The 18,945-nt window shown below is 40.7% G+C and overlaps 2 protein-coding genes across 3 annotated transcripts in view; both read right to left on the bottom strand.

Annotated features, from left to right (window-relative positions):
- Nucleotides 1-17,460, bottom strand: part of SACK1E (scaffolding CK1 anchoring protein E) — a 38,487-nt gene extending 21,027 nt beyond the window's left edge. Inside the window, exons 1-4 of one of the 2 annotated variants that reach the window (XM_034419496.3) lie at nt 17,072-17,460; nt 12,280-14,175; nt 10,654-10,821; nt 9,241-9,365 (exon numbers count right to left, since the gene is read on the bottom strand). In XM_034419496.3, coding sequence (XP_034275387.2) covers nt 9,241-9,365; nt 10,654-10,821; nt 12,280-12,738 — 752 coding nt within the window. In that variant the 5' untranslated portion in view covers nt 12,739-14,175; nt 17,072-17,460. Of the gene's footprint in view, nt 1-9,240; nt 9,366-10,653; nt 10,822-12,279; nt 15,788-17,071 lie in introns of those variants that run through there. The other variant, XM_034419495.3, reaches the window with a different exon arrangement.
- Nucleotides 3,869-5,003, bottom strand: SPACA4 (sperm acrosome associated 4). The gene has a single exon (XM_034419501.3). The coding sequence runs from the start codon at nt 4,293-4,295 to the stop codon at nt 3,924-3,926; it is 372 nt and encodes a 123-aa protein (XP_034275392.1). The 5' UTR covers nt 4,296-5,003; the 3' UTR covers nt 3,869-3,923.
- Nucleotides 17,461-18,945: the final 1,485 nt, after the last annotated feature.

Below are 18,945 nucleotides of genomic sequence, written 5' to 3'. Positions count from 1 at the left end.
TGAGGTGAGTTGGGCTAAGATAGGGTGACTGGCCTAAATTCACCCAGCCAGTTTTCATGCCTAAAGCGGAACTAGAACTCACAGTCTCCTGGTTTCTAGCCTGAAAGCTAAACCACTAAACCAAACTAGCTCTATGTTTTATGGTGCAAGTAGTCTGCACTTTCTGTCTTTAGGCGAGGAACAAAAAAGTAACAGTAACAGTGTTGGAAGGGACCTTGGAGGTAATCTAGTCCAACCCCCTGCTCACACAAACCTGTACTAGGGATTCGAACTGCTGAACTGCCTCCCTTTCTGATCGACAAGCTCAATGTCTTAGCCACTGAGCCACCTAGTCAGGGAAACTTACTAGGAAACAGCTCTGAGAATCTCTATGTGTCTTTCTTGGTTTTTAGAGCCCGACAGTGGCCCTGAGAAGGGCTTACAAAATGGCAACAAGCCTTTACCCCTTTCCCCACCCTTCTTCTCAATTTTGCCACATTCATTTCATCAGCATCGAAAAAAGGAACCAAAATGCTAATGAATGGGGTATGTGGCCGACAGAGCCACTCCTCTCTCAAGATGGGGAGAACAGCAGAAGGGTGCCAGGAAAATGGATGAAGGGCATTTCCCCATCAGTGAGAATTGACCTCTCTGTAGTTCCAAAGGAAACACTGTGACCCTTTGCAAACATATTGAAAATTAATTGACTAAGCTGCAAAAGTGTTTACAGATCAGAAGGTGATTCATGGCCTTCCAGACCAGAATAACGTGGCTGATTTGTGCAGTCAAGGAGATTGGGTGAAGTAATCGTGGGGGAGCTTGTTGAAGGCTATTGTACAACTCTGTGAAACCATCTATAGGACCATGTCTCTGATATTGTACAGGTCTACCTATGAATAAATTCTATTTGCCTCCCATCCATAAGGAAACTGAAATGGTGACGTCTATCTCCCTTCTGTGGGTAATCCTAATAAAATTAAAATGCCCCTTTAATGGGCTGTCATCAAGATTAAATAATTTCAGTCTTCTTAAAAAAAAAAAAAACTGTTCCCCTGAATTAAATCACATAGAACCACATTCTGAATTGAGGAAGTAGGAGATCACTCTTCTACATGCTCATGTAAGGTTGAACTACTAAAAGACCTTCAAGGTATCCCTTTCGACCCTATGATTCTAAGATTCTATGGTCCCATATTCAGTGGCTGATGCATCCAGATGAAAAGATTCTGTGATGAAAAGACAGGAAGTCATTGCCACTGAGGATAATTGGAAGACTGTGTGGAGAATAAATAATTTAAGAGAAATTTCCTATATTCTGCAGCTGCCTATTATTTATATCTAAAGCACGTGTTTGAACTTTGTGCTTTAGAATTGATAGATAAGATTTTAGAATGTGCTGAGATGGATAGATTAACAAAAGAAATTAAAGAAAAAGAAGAGACAGATTATTATAGAATATGGAATAAATGGTATAAATGACTTAAGGCGAGAAATAAAGAATAATAACTATCAGGGGAGAAAATTAGAAGTAGAAGATATATACATAACAAATGTATGGAGCGGAATAAAAATGTATTGAAATGGACAAAAACAAGCAGTATAAATAAAAAAGAAAAATTTTATGTATATAATAATTGTAGAGAAATGTAGAAAGTTAAACTTGTTAAAGCTAAAAAACATATTGTAATCAAAGGGGGGGGGGAAGGACAATGAGGGGGAAAAAAGAGAAAGAAATGAAGACATAGGGGAGGAAAGATAAAATAACAGAAAGAAGACCACGAAGAAACAATGTTTAAAAGAGATAAGATATGTATATGTTGTATGTTATATCAATGTCATATATATGTTAAAATAAAATTACATTTTAAAAAAAACTTTGTGCTTTGATATGGCCTATAGGCTAATCAATAAAGCTATCTAATCTATATCTAAAGCAATTCAAATTAGGCACAATTCCCACTCCAAATTCCTAATGTGATGTTTCTAAGATGGACCATTTTCCTTTTTATCAAAATGCAAACAACCAGAACCTCACCAGAGTCAGAATCCATATAATGAAGTTCAAGCATTAATCTGAATCTGAAAGAGGAGTAAATGCACAAACTGATTGACCACAGGAGAAATTCATGGCCCAAATCTGAAGAAGCAGAGCACTGGGATTATTGCAAGCTGGTCTGCGTGATTCACTGCCGTCAAAAAGCAACGAGGAGAAATTGTGCCTGAACTTGGAGACAGCAGCGTGGCAGTGTTCCACACAGCAATCTGCTGCAACTACCACAAGGAACAAAATGTGATGTGTTAATGGACTCAAAGGACCTGACTGTAAACAAAGAATCTACATATTCTGAATGAATTGTGTTGTTATCAGAGTATTCCTGGGTTTTCTTTTAGTGTCTTGAATGTGCCGTTTCCATCAGTACAGCAAACCTACCTATAAACATAAATCCTCCTAGCTAATAGAACAATTGACCAGCAGAACGGATTGCCTCCAGAAGTTGTGAGTGGTCCATCACTGGAGGATTTTAAGAAGAAATTGGTCTGAAGAAGAACCATTGGTTTGAAATGGTATAGGCCAGGGTCTCTAGTTTGAGCAGGGGCTTGGACTAGAAGAAGTCCAAGGTTTCTTCCAACTCCACGTTATTTTATTATTCCTGAAAGTTCCAGTGTTGGATGGTTCATCAAGAGGTGCTCTATTTTTGGAGGCCTATAAGTATATATTTCAATACACATAGATGTAAACAATAGAACTATTGGTTCAGTGGCGGATTTCAAATTTTTTTACTACCGGTTCTGTGGGTGTGGCTTGGTGGGCATGGCATGGCTTGGTGGGCGTGGCTTGGTGGGTGTGGCAGGGGAAGGATTCTGTAAAATCTCCATTCCCACCCCACTCCAGGGGAAGGATACTGTAAAATCTCCATTCCCACCCCACTCCAGGGGAAGGATACTGCAAAATCTCCATTTCCTCCTGATCAGCTGGGACTCGGGAGGCAGAGAATAGATGGGGGCGGGGTCAGTCAGAGGTGGTATTTACCGGTTCTCTGAACTACTCAAAATTTCTGCTACCGGTTCTCCAGAACTGGTCAGAACCTGCTGAAACCCACCTCTGCATTGGTTCTGTGGGACACTGCAAATGGCCTTAAATGAGGGCTGGTTGCCAAGTGTCCAAAATGCAGTCATGTTACTGGGGAATGGCAGCTTCACTCCAAACTCCTAATCCAACTTTTATCAGTGGATTTTCCACTTACTGTTTAGAGGCCAAGTTAGGAGTGAAGAGCAAGAAACCTCTGGATAGAGATCCACAGCTTTTTCTTTCTCCTCCTTCTCTTCCTCCTTGTTCACCATCTGACCACAGCATTGCTCCCTAAAACTACAACTGTAAAAAAGCTGTGACACAAATGGAATTACAGGTAGTCCTTGACATATGACTGATCCCTTACCCATCATTCAGAGTTATAACAGCCCCCCCCCCCAAAAAAAAGTATTTACGACTCAGTTCTGAAGTTCTGATGGCAGCTAGTCATATAACAGCCTTTTGGACACTTGGCAGCCAGCTCACATTTACTGCAGTGTGCCCCAGTCACGTGACACAATTTATGATTCTTTTGGGCAAAAGTCAGGCTTGACTTCCAGTTTTCAGCCAAAACATCCCATAGTGAACAATGAGTTTGCTTAATGACTGCAGATTCACTTAATAATCATGCTGATTCGCTTAATGATTGCTGTAAAAAAAAGTGGCAAAATTGGGTCAATCACATGAAGACCTGCTTTACAACCATTGTGACTTAACAATTGTAATGGACAGGCTCCATTAAGCTTGTAAGTTGAGGACTACCTTTATCCTTCACCCAGGGCCAGGATATAGCCATTTTTCACATCACAGACACAAAGATTTAACATTCCAAAAATATCCCGATTATTTTATTGCTTGAAACTTTTTTTTAAAATCAGAGGAACCCCCTCAGGAGGCCGATGAGGGCAAACTGAAGGAAAAGGGAAGGGCCTCTCAGGGACTGAACCCCGTTGCACAAGTTCCCCTTACAGCAGTTGGTGACCAAGCTGTAGGTGACACCCATGTAGGCAACAGGTTGCTCTTTGCCACAGTTGATGGAGCGGGTACACCCCTTGTTCAGGATGTCTGAAACCCCCAAGGCAACCCCTTCACCCACAAAGCAGTCTTCGTCTTCAGCGCAGCTCATCCTGAGGCCAGGACATATTGTTGAGGAAGTAACTTCACAAAAGATGCAGTCCTTGGAGACAGCCGAAGGCAGCAAGCAAACCAAGATGCATACCAGGCTAAATTGCAAAGAGCACTTCATCGCAACTCAGGGGAGATGGCGTTTCTGCAGGGTGGACTCTTTATCGCTTAAGAGTGGTAACCGAAAAGTACCATCTGATTTCCTTTTTGTAATGCTGGCGTCCTGTTAAAGGTTGTGGCTTCAGAGACTTCAGAAACAGATCAACTTTTCCAGCTTTCAATCCAAATGTCCAAAGGAAAAATATTCGTTTGATGGTATTATGTTTCTATTTTGCTTTTTTACAACTTCTCTTCACATGGCTTCAACAGGAGACTGCAGTAACTCATATTCTAATATTCTGAATCTCAGTTGCTTATATCTGGGAAGTCTGCCCAGCATATAATGGCATCTAATCAACAGAAGATATTTGGCTTTAGAAATAATAAGCCAGGATGCCTTGATCTGCACTTCCCAAAGAGTAGTATTTGGTTTTGTTTCTTAGGAGAAAACTAGACTTATGCACTCTCTGGTTCCAGGAATTCAGGTAAGTTTCCACTTCACTCCTTGGCTAACCTCCAGTAGTGATTTACAAAACCCACCAGATACAGAAGAACATTTTTGACTCATCTACAGGAACTTCCCAGATACTTAATGTCAACTGGTCTTTCTTGAGGTTGACTTTTTATTTAAAGCTACAACATTGGATCCCAGCTTTTGGCTGTCTGCTCCTCTCTCTACCGTATTACACAGTCTTCAGCCTTGCTACTCTAACCCGCTGAAAAAGTAGAATGAATCTCCTCCTAGAATCTGATAACTGCTTAAGCAATGACATCACAATAGGTGCCAAAAGCTTCAGTATTTGGAGATCTGGGTATAAGGCCACCCGGTGACGTCACAGAGGAGTGATGTCAAATTACGTGATATCATATAAGGAAGGAGCAGCACAAAGTATACTAGCATTCTCATAGACAGAAGATTGGATGAACTTTCCTGGTGGGTGGAGGATGAAAAGGAAAGCAAACAATTTCTGAATTCTTAGAAATGGTAGTATTTGAGATCTCAAGAAGAAGAATATGGATGGGAAATTGGGAAGTGAAGCAGGGTTTCCTGAAACTGAAGAAATGACTGACCACAGGGTTACTTGGACTAAATTTGTAATGGATTTCAATAAATCACGATCCATTTAGCACAGAGTTCTTTCCAGTTCTGCTACCCATATTCACGTATCAACTATGAACGAAGGCAAATATATGTGTCCCACAGAGGTGGGTTTCAGCAGGTTCTGACCAGTTCTGGAGAACCTGTAGCGGAAATTTTGAGTAGTTTGGAGAACCGGTAGTAAAAATTCTGACTGGCGCCACCCCCATCTATTCTCTGCCTCCCAAGTCCCAGCTGATCGGGAGGAAATGGGGATTTTGCAGTAACCTTCTCCTGGAGTGGGGTGGGAATGGAGATTTTACAGTATCCTTCCCTGCCACACTCACCAAGCCATGCCATGCCCACCAAGCCACACCCACAGAACCGATAGTAAAAAATTTTGAAACCCACCACTGGTGTCCCAGAAAAACAATGCAAGATTGAATTGGGATCAGTCACTGGCACCAGATTGCAATCTTCTGACTGCAAGAACAAAAGTGAGCGGCCAGACATGGAGACCCGAACTCATTGGTAGCCTCACATTGCAATGAATAAGGACACTCATTTAATTTTGCATTTACTAAGATTGTTGGCCATGCAGGTACATAGATAGTCAGGGAAAGTTATCTTTGAAGCCTGGGAATCAGGGCCCTTGTCAGTTAAAAGGAGTGCTGATTTACCACCAGCTTATCAAGTACTTAGGATCCGAGGGCTTGGCAGCACAAGGAAATGACAATTAATTGCCAGCCATCAACACACCCATCAGCCAATAGGAAGGCACCACATAAACACAACTTACAGAACAGCCCAAAGCACCTCCTCCAGTAGAGAGAAGTTTCTGAAGATGGGTTCCAGCATGAGTCTGAAAACTCGGAAGTTTAAATCTCTGGTCCTGACCGACCCAGATTTGATCTTGCATCACTCATCAACCATCTAATTTCTGCCTCAGACAACTGAAAAGTGAACCAGAAAAGGCCTCACCAGTTGCATCAAAACCAGTTAAACTTTTCTTCCTCCAGGACTTGTATGACTTCCCAATGAGGGAGGCCTTCGATTAAAACAGCAGAGCTTAAAGCTCACATATGGGTTCCCATTCCCTCCCCTCCCCCTTTTTTTGGCATACCCGGAGGCACCTAATGTGTGTAAGGCAGGCTGAAATGGAAGGCAGGCAGCCTTTTCTCAAATACCGTGCTGTCAAAAGCATAACTTCCTGTATTTCTAACCCGTTACGCATCTCATTAAAGGCAGAGAGATTCTGCCTTTTGGGAAAGTGACAAAATAATCTGTCACTCAACTTGGCAGACCTCACTGTGAGTAGTTATGGAGAACAGGCAGATCAGTAGCAGAGCTTCCAGCATGGAAACAGAATGAGAGACAATCACTCCTCTGGGTATGTGTGCGTGCACACACAACAGTTCATACCTAATTCAAGGTTTCGGAGGCTCCAGAACAAGACATGCTCAGTGGGAGAGGCAAAACCAAAAGTCAAATCAAACCATTCTCCTGGTTAAAACTGACCCATCTGGGCGATTCTTATAGGAAAAGAACATTGGAATTGTGGAAGAAGAGATAGTTTGAGCCTGCTTGCCCATTTTTGACTTTATTAAAAGTCTCTTTTCCACTAGTAAGCAACTGTAATAGTGTTTTTTTAACCCTAGTAACATTAATTTTGGAAACTGAAGTCTGTACAACTTGAAATTGCCAAGGTTGAAAAATCTAGATCTATAGAGACACTCAATTGTTGGGCCAAAATAATGATAATGAAGTTTTTTATCACTTCAGCGAGGGCTGAATGATATTATGAAGATGCTTGAAGTCAGTAGGAGGGAGGTGGCCATTAATGGATCCATGATTATCATGTTATCTCAGATCTTAAATTTCGTGAATTATCCTGTACCTTCTCCTTTCGCCCATAGCTTCTGTAATATCTTTGGAATGTTCAGTCCTGATGGTTGCTTCTCCCAATAGATTGATAGGTTAAGAACCTCTGTTTGAAGCCTTCAATCAAGCATCCTAGAGCTGTTTAGCATTTATAGTGTCCACTAATTTCCCCCCATAACTAATACTTCATTACATATCTTGATGTTCCATAACCCTCTTGCAAGGTCATCCAGCAGGCCCTAACCACGGTACAAAGATGCCCTGATATGGCCCTGGTCTCTTCCCCAGAACTCAGTGGAGAGACCTAAAGGTCATCTCAGTTCTTCCAGTTTCAAAGTAATTGGTTTTTTCCTCTCCTTCATTTTTTTACCATGGACACAATTTAGGATATTTCATCAATGATGCCGTGGCTGACACAGTTGGAGCTGGGATCTACTATTGGCCGCTTGCAGCTACAAAGGCACACTTTCTCTAGTCACAGGGCATTGCTTTATATGGGTTTTTGGCTTGGGCTGTAGGAAAGAATGGGCACCTGTGTTCTGCAAAAGAACCTGTCCATTAATATCTATCTGATGCTGCCTGAATTTGCCTTGCATTAAAAAGATAAGGACAGCCACACTTGCTCATCTCGTTCCTGAAGCAGGATGGAGCTGAGCCATTGGGTAATGCAATTTAGCCTAGAATATTTTTCTGATGATCCAGAGAGTAGAGAAAAACATGTTAAGGTGGGCATCTGTCTGGTCCATTTCTTTGTGTGATTTCTGGCCCATTCATTGACACTGAGGTGTATCAAAATATTTCTATGGTGCTTTCAGTGTTACCTCCCTGTCTCCAAAAACTTAACATCTCAAAGTCATAGTGGGAAGAAATAACACAGAAAGTTATATAAGAGTATCTATACATGGGAAATGTGGACACATCCAATTATGTATGTTTTAAAAAAACTAAAATTCCACTGAGAATGGAAAGCCGGTGTCCTTTCTTTTGAGCCAACACTTTTAGAGAAGGCTGGAGAACGTCTGCACCTTCAGATACGGCTGAACTCCCATGGCTCCAGAAATCTAATATCTGGAGAGGAATAATCTCATTACCCCTACTCTAATAAACCTTGGGGCACCATTCTGACATTATCATTCCCCAAACACAGTGCCCTCTGGACAGTCCCTTCACTGGGTTGATCCTAGGAGTTAGGATGAGGAGAATATAACCATAGGCTGAGCAGAAGTGATGAAGATTGAAGAGGGTAGTTAGCTATGTCTTTGGCTAATATGTGTTTTGCTCCAAGGGACTTGTGTTATTTTCCATTACATCACAATTTATCCTTCCATACCACAAAGAGCATCAAGTTCCCCTTTGGTTTCATAGCCATAATCATCTTCATGGCAGCCAGCAGAATTTAAAATCATCTCATGCTTCTCTGAGCCTGGAAGCAATTTGATCCAAGAAGATTTCCAGAGCTATCTGCACGGATCAACCAACCCAAGGAATCCTCTTTTTGGAAAATGTAACCATGTAGCACAAACACCCCATGAGGGCAGAAGTCCTTTCGAAGTATCATTTCTTTCTATCACACATCATTCCTCATCAATTCCTACAACCAGCCTCTGTTTCAAGCTGTAATATCTCCATTTGCAATTTTAGTGTCTTGTAATTAATCCCCTACAATTTGCTTTGCGATGAAGCAGTAAACTTACTTTGGTTTTTGAGAAACTTTGGAAAGTTACCAAATTAAGCTGCTGCCTGTTAATTGAGAGTCACATACCTTCCCAAGAGAGGAGAATATTACGCAGAGCTTAATGAGTGATCGGATTCATGCGGAGAAAAGCTTCACTTGCTGATTTCAAATACTCTTAAGGGCATAGGACTGCTCTTGATCAAAAGCTGACATCCCCAGAGAGGCATTTTGCAGACCTTGCAGCCATAAACTATTCATGATTTTGCCACTTTCTGGATCCAGGATCCACAACAACTTCATTTATTGCACAGAAAAACAAGGAAGAGCTCTTACCTATAGCTGCCAGTAATTGCAATTTCTCCGTCAACCAGCAGAAATTTCTCCTTCAGGGTTCCTGTGATCTGTTTCTGGCTTCTACTTTGGAATGTACAGCCACGAAGAGTTCTGACTCGCAGGTTCTATGCAAGAGTACAGTTAAAAAAAAAATCACGTATATAATATATATGTATATATATATATAATATATACAGTGCACTTGGATAATCAGTTACTCCTATTTGTCCAGAACAGTATTTTTTAAACTATGCTAATTTCCAGATATAGGGACCTCCAGGATTCCAAAACCAGCATTGATAAGATTTCTAACCAATGACCTACAAACATTGATCTAGAAGAAACGTCACTGACCAACTCTGCTCATCTAGAAAACAGCATCTTTTGAAAAGCTGCTCCAACTTCAATATCAAAACACTGTACAAAGGCTACAATTAAAGATTTTGAGGACCTTTTGGTAACCCAAGCCACATTTCAAAGGATCTCAAATTAGTTCAATGCCACCATTGAAAAAATATTGGCTCACATACACAAAAGGAGAGCATTTTAGCTCAATAATTTTGAACTGTTTTGCCTGGAAAAAAATGGTACCTTAAAAAAAAATCAACTATATTTTCTATCGGCTGAGATACAAGAAGGTACCCCAATGGCATGCACCACATATGTACAATTAAAATATGTAAATCATATTTATTTTATTCTATTTGCACGTCCACCTTTTTTCAAGGTACTCAAGACTTTATTTATTTGGCTCATATGCCACTCCATTCTCAAGGACTCTGGCTTATGACTAGGAAAACAAAATATATCATTCTTTCTAATGTGAGACTTCCAGTAAACCCTTCATGCTAGATCTCACTGGGTGGGCAGATTTAACAATCTAGCTGTGGTCCCTTCATCTTTTTATTAGCACTATAACTTGATAAAGCAGATTTCACAATGGCTATATCTAGTTAATTTTATAGCCAAGTCAGGATTTGGAATCAGAGTCTCACCCAATATTTTGGAGATTCTTAACCACTGCCTGATACATTATCTAACCAACATTAAAAAAAAAATACAATTGACAAGCTTTGCAAATCCAATGAGAAGAGAAGCACTTTGCATTTAAAATTAAAGATAGTTACAGCTATGATTTTGATGAAGATGATATAAATCCCGTTCTCAAACCCCCTACCTGTTTTGACCGGAGACCCCTCAATGTTTCAAACTCTTTGCTCAGTAAAACAAATTCTAAAGACTCCATTGACAAAATCTTGGTCCTACGTTCAGTTAATGCCAACATTAATGTATGTATATTGGGGGAGAAGGCATTTAAAAGCAAACCATATGATAATTAATTGAATTCATTCCATGCTGAGATTCTACTCTCCGGTGGGTGCTGCTTAGAAACTGAAGCGTTCCCCTATTCACCTCTGTGTGACGGACATTAAGGCAAGTTTTCTCAGCCATGGAGAGGAAGGAGCGAAGATGCTGCTGGTTGAGCACAAGATAAACTGGTACCCGCCGCCTGATTGCTGCATCATACAGATCTAAGAGAATATCAGGATCTGTGAAAATGTCCATGACTATAGCAATCACCTAGAAAAGAAACAGTTTGCTTGTGAGACCAGCAAAAGGTTTGTAACCTTGCTTTACAAATTAAATCTCCTTAAAATAACAGTAAAGTGTGCTGAATCCAGCTTGCAGAATTATATGAATCAAGAGTGTGCACATCAGGATATTGATAGAGGAGGTTTTTAAAAAGTCAATATTTTTGATTCAAACATCTTGATTTGTTTTGATATGTCCTCTTTGCAACACCCGTGGTATACATACTTTACTTGATTTATATCTTATTATGTGGGCTCAGACATTTTGGGGTTTTGGTTTTGGTTTCAACCTAAGAGAATATTCTTGTTCTAACTGACCCAAAGGTGCTTATTCTTTTCTTTTTATATATAAAAGTTTTTTATTTTTATTTTATTTATTTATTTATTTATTGATTTATATGCCACCCTTCTCTGAAGACTCAGGGCGGCTTACAATGCGTTAAGCAATAGCCTTATACTATTGTATATTTTATATAAAGTCATCTTATTGCCCCCACAAACCGGGTCCTCATTTTACCTACCTTAGAAAGGATGGAAGGCTGAGTCAACCTTGAGCCTGGTGAGAATTGAACTCGCAGTAATTGCAGGCAGCTGGAAGCTAAATACTACATATACTAAATACTATATATGTTTTATTTCTCATAAAACATATATAAATGTACAATCTCTTTAACCAGTCTTATGACACATATTACCTTTGGTTTCCAAATTGGTTCATTCTTCATCCTAAAACTTTAAAATATATGGAATAGTAGAAGAGCAACTCCAAAGGTGCTCTTTCAAAAGGCAACTCAACCTCCTTTGTTTTTCCTGGAAGACGTTTCGCTTCTCATTCTAAAGCTTCAGAATTGAAGAAGCTTCTTGGATGAGAAGCAAAACATCTTCCAGGAAAAACAAGAAAGTCCATGACCTGGATGACTGACAATCTCCATAGACATTTTTGTAATTGACTTTCCTAGATAAGGTACAACTGTTATAGGCAGGCTCTACTACAGTCATAACTTAAGGACTACCTGTATATTATGGTTGTATCTTTTACTAGTCAGACTAATGTATTAAATATAGCTTTAATGATTCAATTATCAGACTAGTACATTAAAACATGCTAATATTTATACTAGAAGTGGAATTGGCAGATGTGATGTAATATTATGGTGTACTACCAAACACGATGTACCAGAGTATCTTCAAACAAAAACATATTTATGCTTCTAAACTATTATTTTACTGATATGCTGACTTACAATGCACATAGAAATTGATAATGCATTGCCTTTTTGGAAGGGAAGACAATTTGATAAAGATTTTTGTGTGACAATAATATGAAAATATCTGTTTTGGGAACATGCCATTTTCTGCAGAATAGCTTTGTTAAAACTCTCCACACATTTTCTCACTTTTTTTTTTCATCTCGAGGAAAATACCCATTGCTACCTTTCCTTCATACCTTGTGGGCTTGTTGGATACAGCTGCGTACCAATTCCTTAATATGTGGCGCTCCTTCTCCTGGTGGGTGGGTATAGACCTCCGCTCGGGTAATTCCTTTCCAAGCCCCATTGTCTGGCCACCCTAGCTCCAGTTCTGGGGGTGGATCATCTGAACGCTGAGGCCAGTAGCTGAGACTAGATCCCTTCGTTCCAAAACTGTAAGTCCCTGCTCCACCTGAAGGGGGAGCCTGTAATTCTTCTGCCGTTACTACAGCCTTTAATTCCTGCAGTTCACCCTCTGACAGAAAGGGGCGCAGCTTTTCACGGGAGAGGCACTGATTGAAGGCTTCCTCACCATTGGCAAGTAGAGCTTCAAGGGCCAACCGCTGACGTTCACAATAATAAAATTCAGGATTTGATTCAGTTACTTTAATGTATGGCTCTTCGCTCTCCAGGCAGCGGATCTGGGATCCAGCCATGGCCCTTGACAACAGAACGTGCAATTCTAAAGTGTCTACAGGATACCCCTATTATTTTAGCAAGTCACAGTCCTTTCTGCCAGCATTTGCGATGCTGGACAGGAGCAACTCTTCCTGGTCCAACCTTGAAATCTTAAAAAATTAACATCAACATTTCCTGTAATGTAATTCCTTGTTCCCAATTTTTTTTCTAAACTCCTGAGAGGGAAACACGCTTCCCAAGTGCCTGTTAGTATTGCTTTGCAGTAGTAACAATATCCTTGATTATATTATAGCTCTATCTTTTAATCCTCCACCTTGATTCAAAGGATGTTAGATGGCCATCTGACCAGAAGAAAAGAAGAATACAGACTAGGCTGGTTAGCAACTAATCAAACAGCATTAGTAATGGCTGTTCTCCCCCCCTCTTAACAGGCTTTGTTTGGCGGAAAACAAAAGAAGGAACAAAATAGGAAAAAAAAAATTGTAGAGGGTAGGGAATTTTAGGACTTATTTTATCCCATCAGGATCAAACAGTGTACTCTTTTAATCTCAAATTTCAGTTCCAGTACCAGAGTAGAGAGAATTAACAACTTAAACCCTTATTTTAATAGTGACCCAGATCATATGTTTTAATCTAATCTATAAAGGTATTAGGGTGTGTTCCTAGCAATCATTGCCTAATATAGTGGAGGCAAGTGCTCTAAAACATGAAATAAATACTGTAATAAAGACAAATATCATCATTAGAAGTTAAAGACAAAACCACAATATCTTCTTACACGTTAATTTAGATGTACAATTTAGCTGTGGCACTTCCTAAACAATTCTGTGGAAACCCACAGAATTCTGCCTGTAATCCTTTCTTTTGCAACTTCTCTTCCTTCTCACTGATGGCTATGATGGAGGAATTCATTTAAACCCTGAATCTGGCTACACAAATCTCAAGTTACTGATCTCCTTCTAGACAGCTAACCTCTGAAGGCTTCGGATGAGATGATGACATTGAAAGAGCTGGTTGAGCCAGATATAGAAAGAAGAATGTTTGGATTCTGGATCAGCAGAAGCAGAGAAAATGAAAGAGGTCAGCACATGAGGCCAGAGGCCTAAATTGAAACGAGCAACATGCAAATAAGAAAACATAGAATTTGGAAATAAGATAATGGATCTAAACAGGATCTAAACAAGAGAAGGACATCTGTCAGAGACCATCAGAATATCTTGCTTTGCTTAGACATACATGAGAACATTTATCTGTTTTTTAACCAGATCTTCTATTTCATCCACTCCTCAATATCTGACAACAGTCTGTGTTTGTGCATATGTAAAAAAAAACACCTTTCATATATCTCCATAAAGTCCAAACATTCTTCCTAACAGGTTATCCTGAGAAGAAGTTCCGGTTTTCTCTTTTCAGATGTTTCCACGTTTGCAGTAAATAGCTGCTCATTTGCATTCCTGAAAACACATCAAAAAGCATTTAAAAAACAAACACATTTTTTCTGGACCCAAATATTGATTCTGAAAAAGCGTCTTCTATGTGGCTAGATAAGGGTCAGAAATTACCTGCAACCAACCAACAAATAAAATAATCTACACTCATTAATTGCTGGGATATTTGTTATACTATGTGGTTGAAGGAACAATTGAGAAATACATCTGAATCTATTGTGTTTTCTTTCCTGAAGCAAATAAGCAATGTTCAATTTTTAGCTAAAGCAAACTTGCTTTCTTGAGTCATGTGAAACTCAGAAATTCTCATAGTTTCCAGCCAATAAAAGCGACTTGGAGAAAAACTTCAGAGAAGGGCCAGTGAATGACAGACATGAAAATTCCGCTTTTCAGTCAGTCAGCAAAACAGTGTTCTAATTTCAGATTATGGAAATTTGTTATATATTTGTCTTGACAGGTTAATCCACATTCCACAATCCTTCCTTCTTTTAACCGATTAGCAATAAGGGGTTAGGTATCACTCCTGTAACATCTGGATTCTCATGTATCAAATGCATCTGTATTCTCATGTATCAAAGTTTCTTCTTCAACTAGCTTTTAATTCTCTTGTCGTTTGGATGTTAAGATGGTTTCAGGAAAGCTAGTTCAATGCTCTTTCCCATTATTATATAATCCCAATCTAATGTTTGGGGGACATGTTACATTTCTTCATTTATATAGAAGCAGAAGGGGGAAAAAACCTCAGCAAGAAAAGTCACCAGTTTGTGGAAGGATAGCCTCGCACAGCTGCAAATGCATTTGCTTGTTCCGGTCACGGCTCCTACGGTGTTCAGGAAGAGAAAATGGTTCAATAAGTTTTTTCATTTTGGTGTATTCTTAAGGGGAGCGCACGAAATAGTACTTTGCAAGAGGGATGGACCAACTGTGGCACCCCAGATATTGCTAGAGTACAGTTCTCATTATCTTCTCTGCCCATGCTGGCTGGAGACAATGGGAAGTGAAATTAAATATCTGGAGAGCCAAATATTACATATTATTTTTCAAGGTTGTGATTATCTTGAGAAATAGTCATTTTTGTTCAGTCCTTCTCTAACTGCAGCAAGTGAGGTATAGGTAAGATTTTGGCCTAGTTTGTTCTTAGTTCACCCTTTATTGTGACTATGAATTTGAAGGCTTTGCGAAACTAAGAGAGAATTTGGTGATAGAAATCATGGTCCCAGTTTCTCCTAGAAGGCCAGGAACACACTATGGGAATTAGGAAGTGTTTTATTTATAAGCCTACCTTTCCCTCCATTTCACTCACGCTTTTCCAGAGATACCCTTACATCCAGGGCAGAGGTGGGTTTCAGCAGGTTCTGGAGAACTGGTAGCGGAAATTTTGAGTAGTTCGGAGAAAAGGTAGTAAAAATTCTGACTGGCCCCGCCCCCATCTATTCTCTGGCTCCCAAGTCCCAGCTGATCGAGTTGGGAATTGGAGTTGGTTGGGAATGGAGATTTTACAGTATTCTTCCCCTGGAGTGGGGTGGGAATGGAGATTTTACAGTATTCTTCCCCTGGAGTGGGGTGGGAATGGAGATTTTACAGTATCTTTCCCCTGCCATGCCCACCAAGCCTGCCCACCAAGCCATGCCGCGCCCACCAAGCCACACCCACAGAACCGGTAGTAAAAAAAATTGAAACCCACCACTGATCCAGGGGTGGTATTCACTTACCTTCGCTACCAGTTTGCAAATGTGATGATGCGCGCATGCACAGAACATAAAAAATGGGACGTGATAATGTCCGGGTGGGTGGGCGGAGCTTCCTGCAGCCGCCACTACCGATTCACCCGAACCAGATAGAACAGGCTGAATATCACCACTGCTTACATCCCATTCTTTTAAAATGGACTGTGCCTTTAAAAAGCCAGTTTGGCCTAGTGGTTAACCCACCAGACTAAAAATTCAGGAGATGGCAAGATCTAATCCTGCTTTAGGCATGAATAATGCCTGGGTGCCTTTGGGCTACAGGTAGTCCTTGACTTACGACTACAATTGAGCCCAAAATTTATGTTGCTAAGTGAAACATTGAGTTTTGTCCCATTTTACAACCTTTCTTACCACAATTGTTAAGGGAATCATTGCAGTTGTTAAGTTAGTAACCTGATTGTTAAGTGAATCTAGTTTCCCTACTGACTTTGCTAGTCAGAAGGTTGCAAAAAGGAGATCCCATAACCATGGGACACTGTAACCGTCGTAAATATGAGTCATCTGAATTTTGATTATGTGACCATGGGGATGCTGCAACTGACATTAGTATGAAAAACAATCCTAAATCACTTTTTAAAGTGCTGTTGTAACTTTGAACGGTCACTAAATGGACTATTGTAAGTCAAGGACTATTTGTAGTCACTCTCTCTCTCTACCCAAACAACCTCCCAGGGTTGTTGCTTTCGTGGGGAAAAGAGCGGGAGGAAGAAATATTAAGTATGTTTGCTGCCTTGGGTTATTTATAAAAACAATAAAGGGATGTATGTGTAAAAATAAATTAAAAATGGGGTATAATAGAGAAATCTTACTTGTTCTCCGGAGAATGCTTTCTTCCTCTTAAATGTGCAAAAGCTCTCTCAGTGAAAGTGGAGGAATGGAAAACTTGTGACTATTGATCCATACAAACCTCAATTAAGTTGGCCAGATAAAAGCAGAAGTTAGAGCCCCATCTGTTGTTTGCAAAGTTGCTAGTTGGAAGCCAGTTGTATAAATTCCACCTGGGCACCGTCTCCTTTACAACTAGCCACATTTAAACCCCAACTGTGCGCCCTAGACACCATCTCCCCTCCTCCACATGTACCACTTGCATCTCCCTTATCAAAAGTGGAGGGAGTGGGGGTGGGGGAGACAGGTAAGAACGGTCAGCTTCTCACCATCTCTGCTGCCTCCTTCTTATTCATCTTCGCAAGCCCTGCTGGATGCTGCTTCTTTCATCTCCCCCAGTTCAGGAAGCCTAGCAGCACCTCGGAAAACCCTTCCTGACTCCGAAGCCCTACCTTTGAAATCATTTCTTTGGCTCAAAAGGAAGCTTGGGAGACCTGCTCTTCCCCTTTGCGCTGCAGGGCTTACACTCCACTTGTACTTTTGCAAACATACCTTCCTCCTGAAGAGTTCCGGGTATGGATCCTCTTTCGTTTGTTCACCTGTTGTTTCAAACGAGAGGCAAACTGATGAATCCAGAGGCTGGATTGGAAGGTTTGGGTCTCTCGGTTTCTCTGTCCTCCCCAATTAAAGTTTGGTGTGTTGGAGGAAACTCCTTCAGCTACACCTTCCTTTGTGCCTGTAACCAGGCACTCCGCAGTCCGTGCAATGCACCGATCCAGGAAGTCCAGGGCTTGTCCGAAATTGCAGAGCACCTGTTGGGAGCCTGGCGGCCAAGGAAAATTAGAGGCATCACCCTCCCTTGTGAGCAAATAATGTAGCCTGCGGAGAATTGTAATTAATGAGACAAACCACAAAGCAAGCAAGGCTGAAGTGGGGGCGGGGGTGGGGGTGGGGGCGGGAGGTAAACCCAGGCTGGAGTGCTTGACCTCTTTTTTTTAAAAGATGGGAGGGAGGGGGCTACCCCTGTTCTTCCATCTTAACTCTGGGGGATGCCAAGGGCAAAGGAAATCTGATACAGGATTTCTATGTCAGGTTGTGTTTTCTAAGCAAGCTTCTCTTTGTGGGTGCAGAATGTCAGTAGATATTTCTTTCACAACTGTGATGTTGAGCACTCCTGTACCCCCTCGAGGTAAAAGGGAAGCTGCAACTTCCAAAAATTTCAAAACCACATGGGAAAAGGCGCTCCTTCCTTCAGAGAACAGAGGACTATATGATTGCCAGATGAAAAGCAGGTGTAACTTCTCCAAAGTACCTCTCGGCTATTGCTTGTAGTCCTTGATTTACAACAGTTCATTTAGTGACCATTCGAGGTTACAACGGCACTGAGAAAAAGTGACTTACAACTATTTCAGCATCCCTGTGGTCATGTGATCAAAAGTGGTCAGATGCTTGGCAACTGACTTCTATTTATGACGGTTGCCATGTCCCAGCGTCATGCGATTCCCGGTTGCAACCTTCTGACAAGCAAAATCAACGGGGAAGCCAGATTCACTGCAGTGATTCAGGTAACCACTGTGGCAAGAAAGGTGGTAACGTGGGCCAAAATTCTCTTAGCAACTGTCTCGCTTAGCAACAGAAATTTTGGGCTCAATTGTGGTCGTAAGTCAACGACTACCTGTAATGTCATTCATTAATTTATCTCATTCTCTCAACTAATTTCATTGCATTTGGGTGTAGGATCGTGTGTGCAGGTAGTTTTCAATGTGCAACCATTGGTTTAACGATTGTTCAAAATTACAATGGCATTGAAAAAGTGACTTATGAGCGGTCCTTGTGCTTATTAAGATTGTCCCAGCGTCCCCACAGTCATGTGATCAAAACTTAGAAACCGGCATTTTTTTATGACAGTGTCCTGGAATTCTATGGTCACCATTTATGATCTTCCCAGCTGGCTTCCAACAAGCAAAGTCCATGGGGGAAGCCAGAGTCACTTAACAGCATGATTCACTTAACAACAGCATAATAACCATGACAAAAAAAAATGGTTATAAAATTGGATGCAATTCACTTAACAATTGCATTGTTTAGCAACGGGGATTCTGGTCCCAGTTGAGATTGTAAATTGAAGATAATCAGTAATGTTGGAAGTAGACCTTGGGTGACCCAGGGTCCCAGATTATTCTCTACCAGGGATAAGTGATTC

This window comes from Pantherophis guttatus, chromosome 4 (genome assembly GCF_059756535.1).
Source record: "Pantherophis guttatus breed Tessera chromosome 4, ASM5975653v1, whole genome shotgun sequence".
Classification (NCBI taxonomy): Eukaryota; Metazoa; Chordata; class Lepidosauria; order Squamata; family Colubridae; genus Pantherophis; species Pantherophis guttatus.
Note: the sequence above shows the minus strand (reverse complement) of the source record. Positions and strands in the feature narration are given on the sequence as shown.

Excerpts from the sequence above, each read along its gene's own strand:
- SPACA4 (XM_034419501.3), bottom strand. The coding sequence starts at position 4,295 with ATGAAGTGCTCTTTGCAATTTAGCCTGGTATGCATCTTGGTTTGCTTG.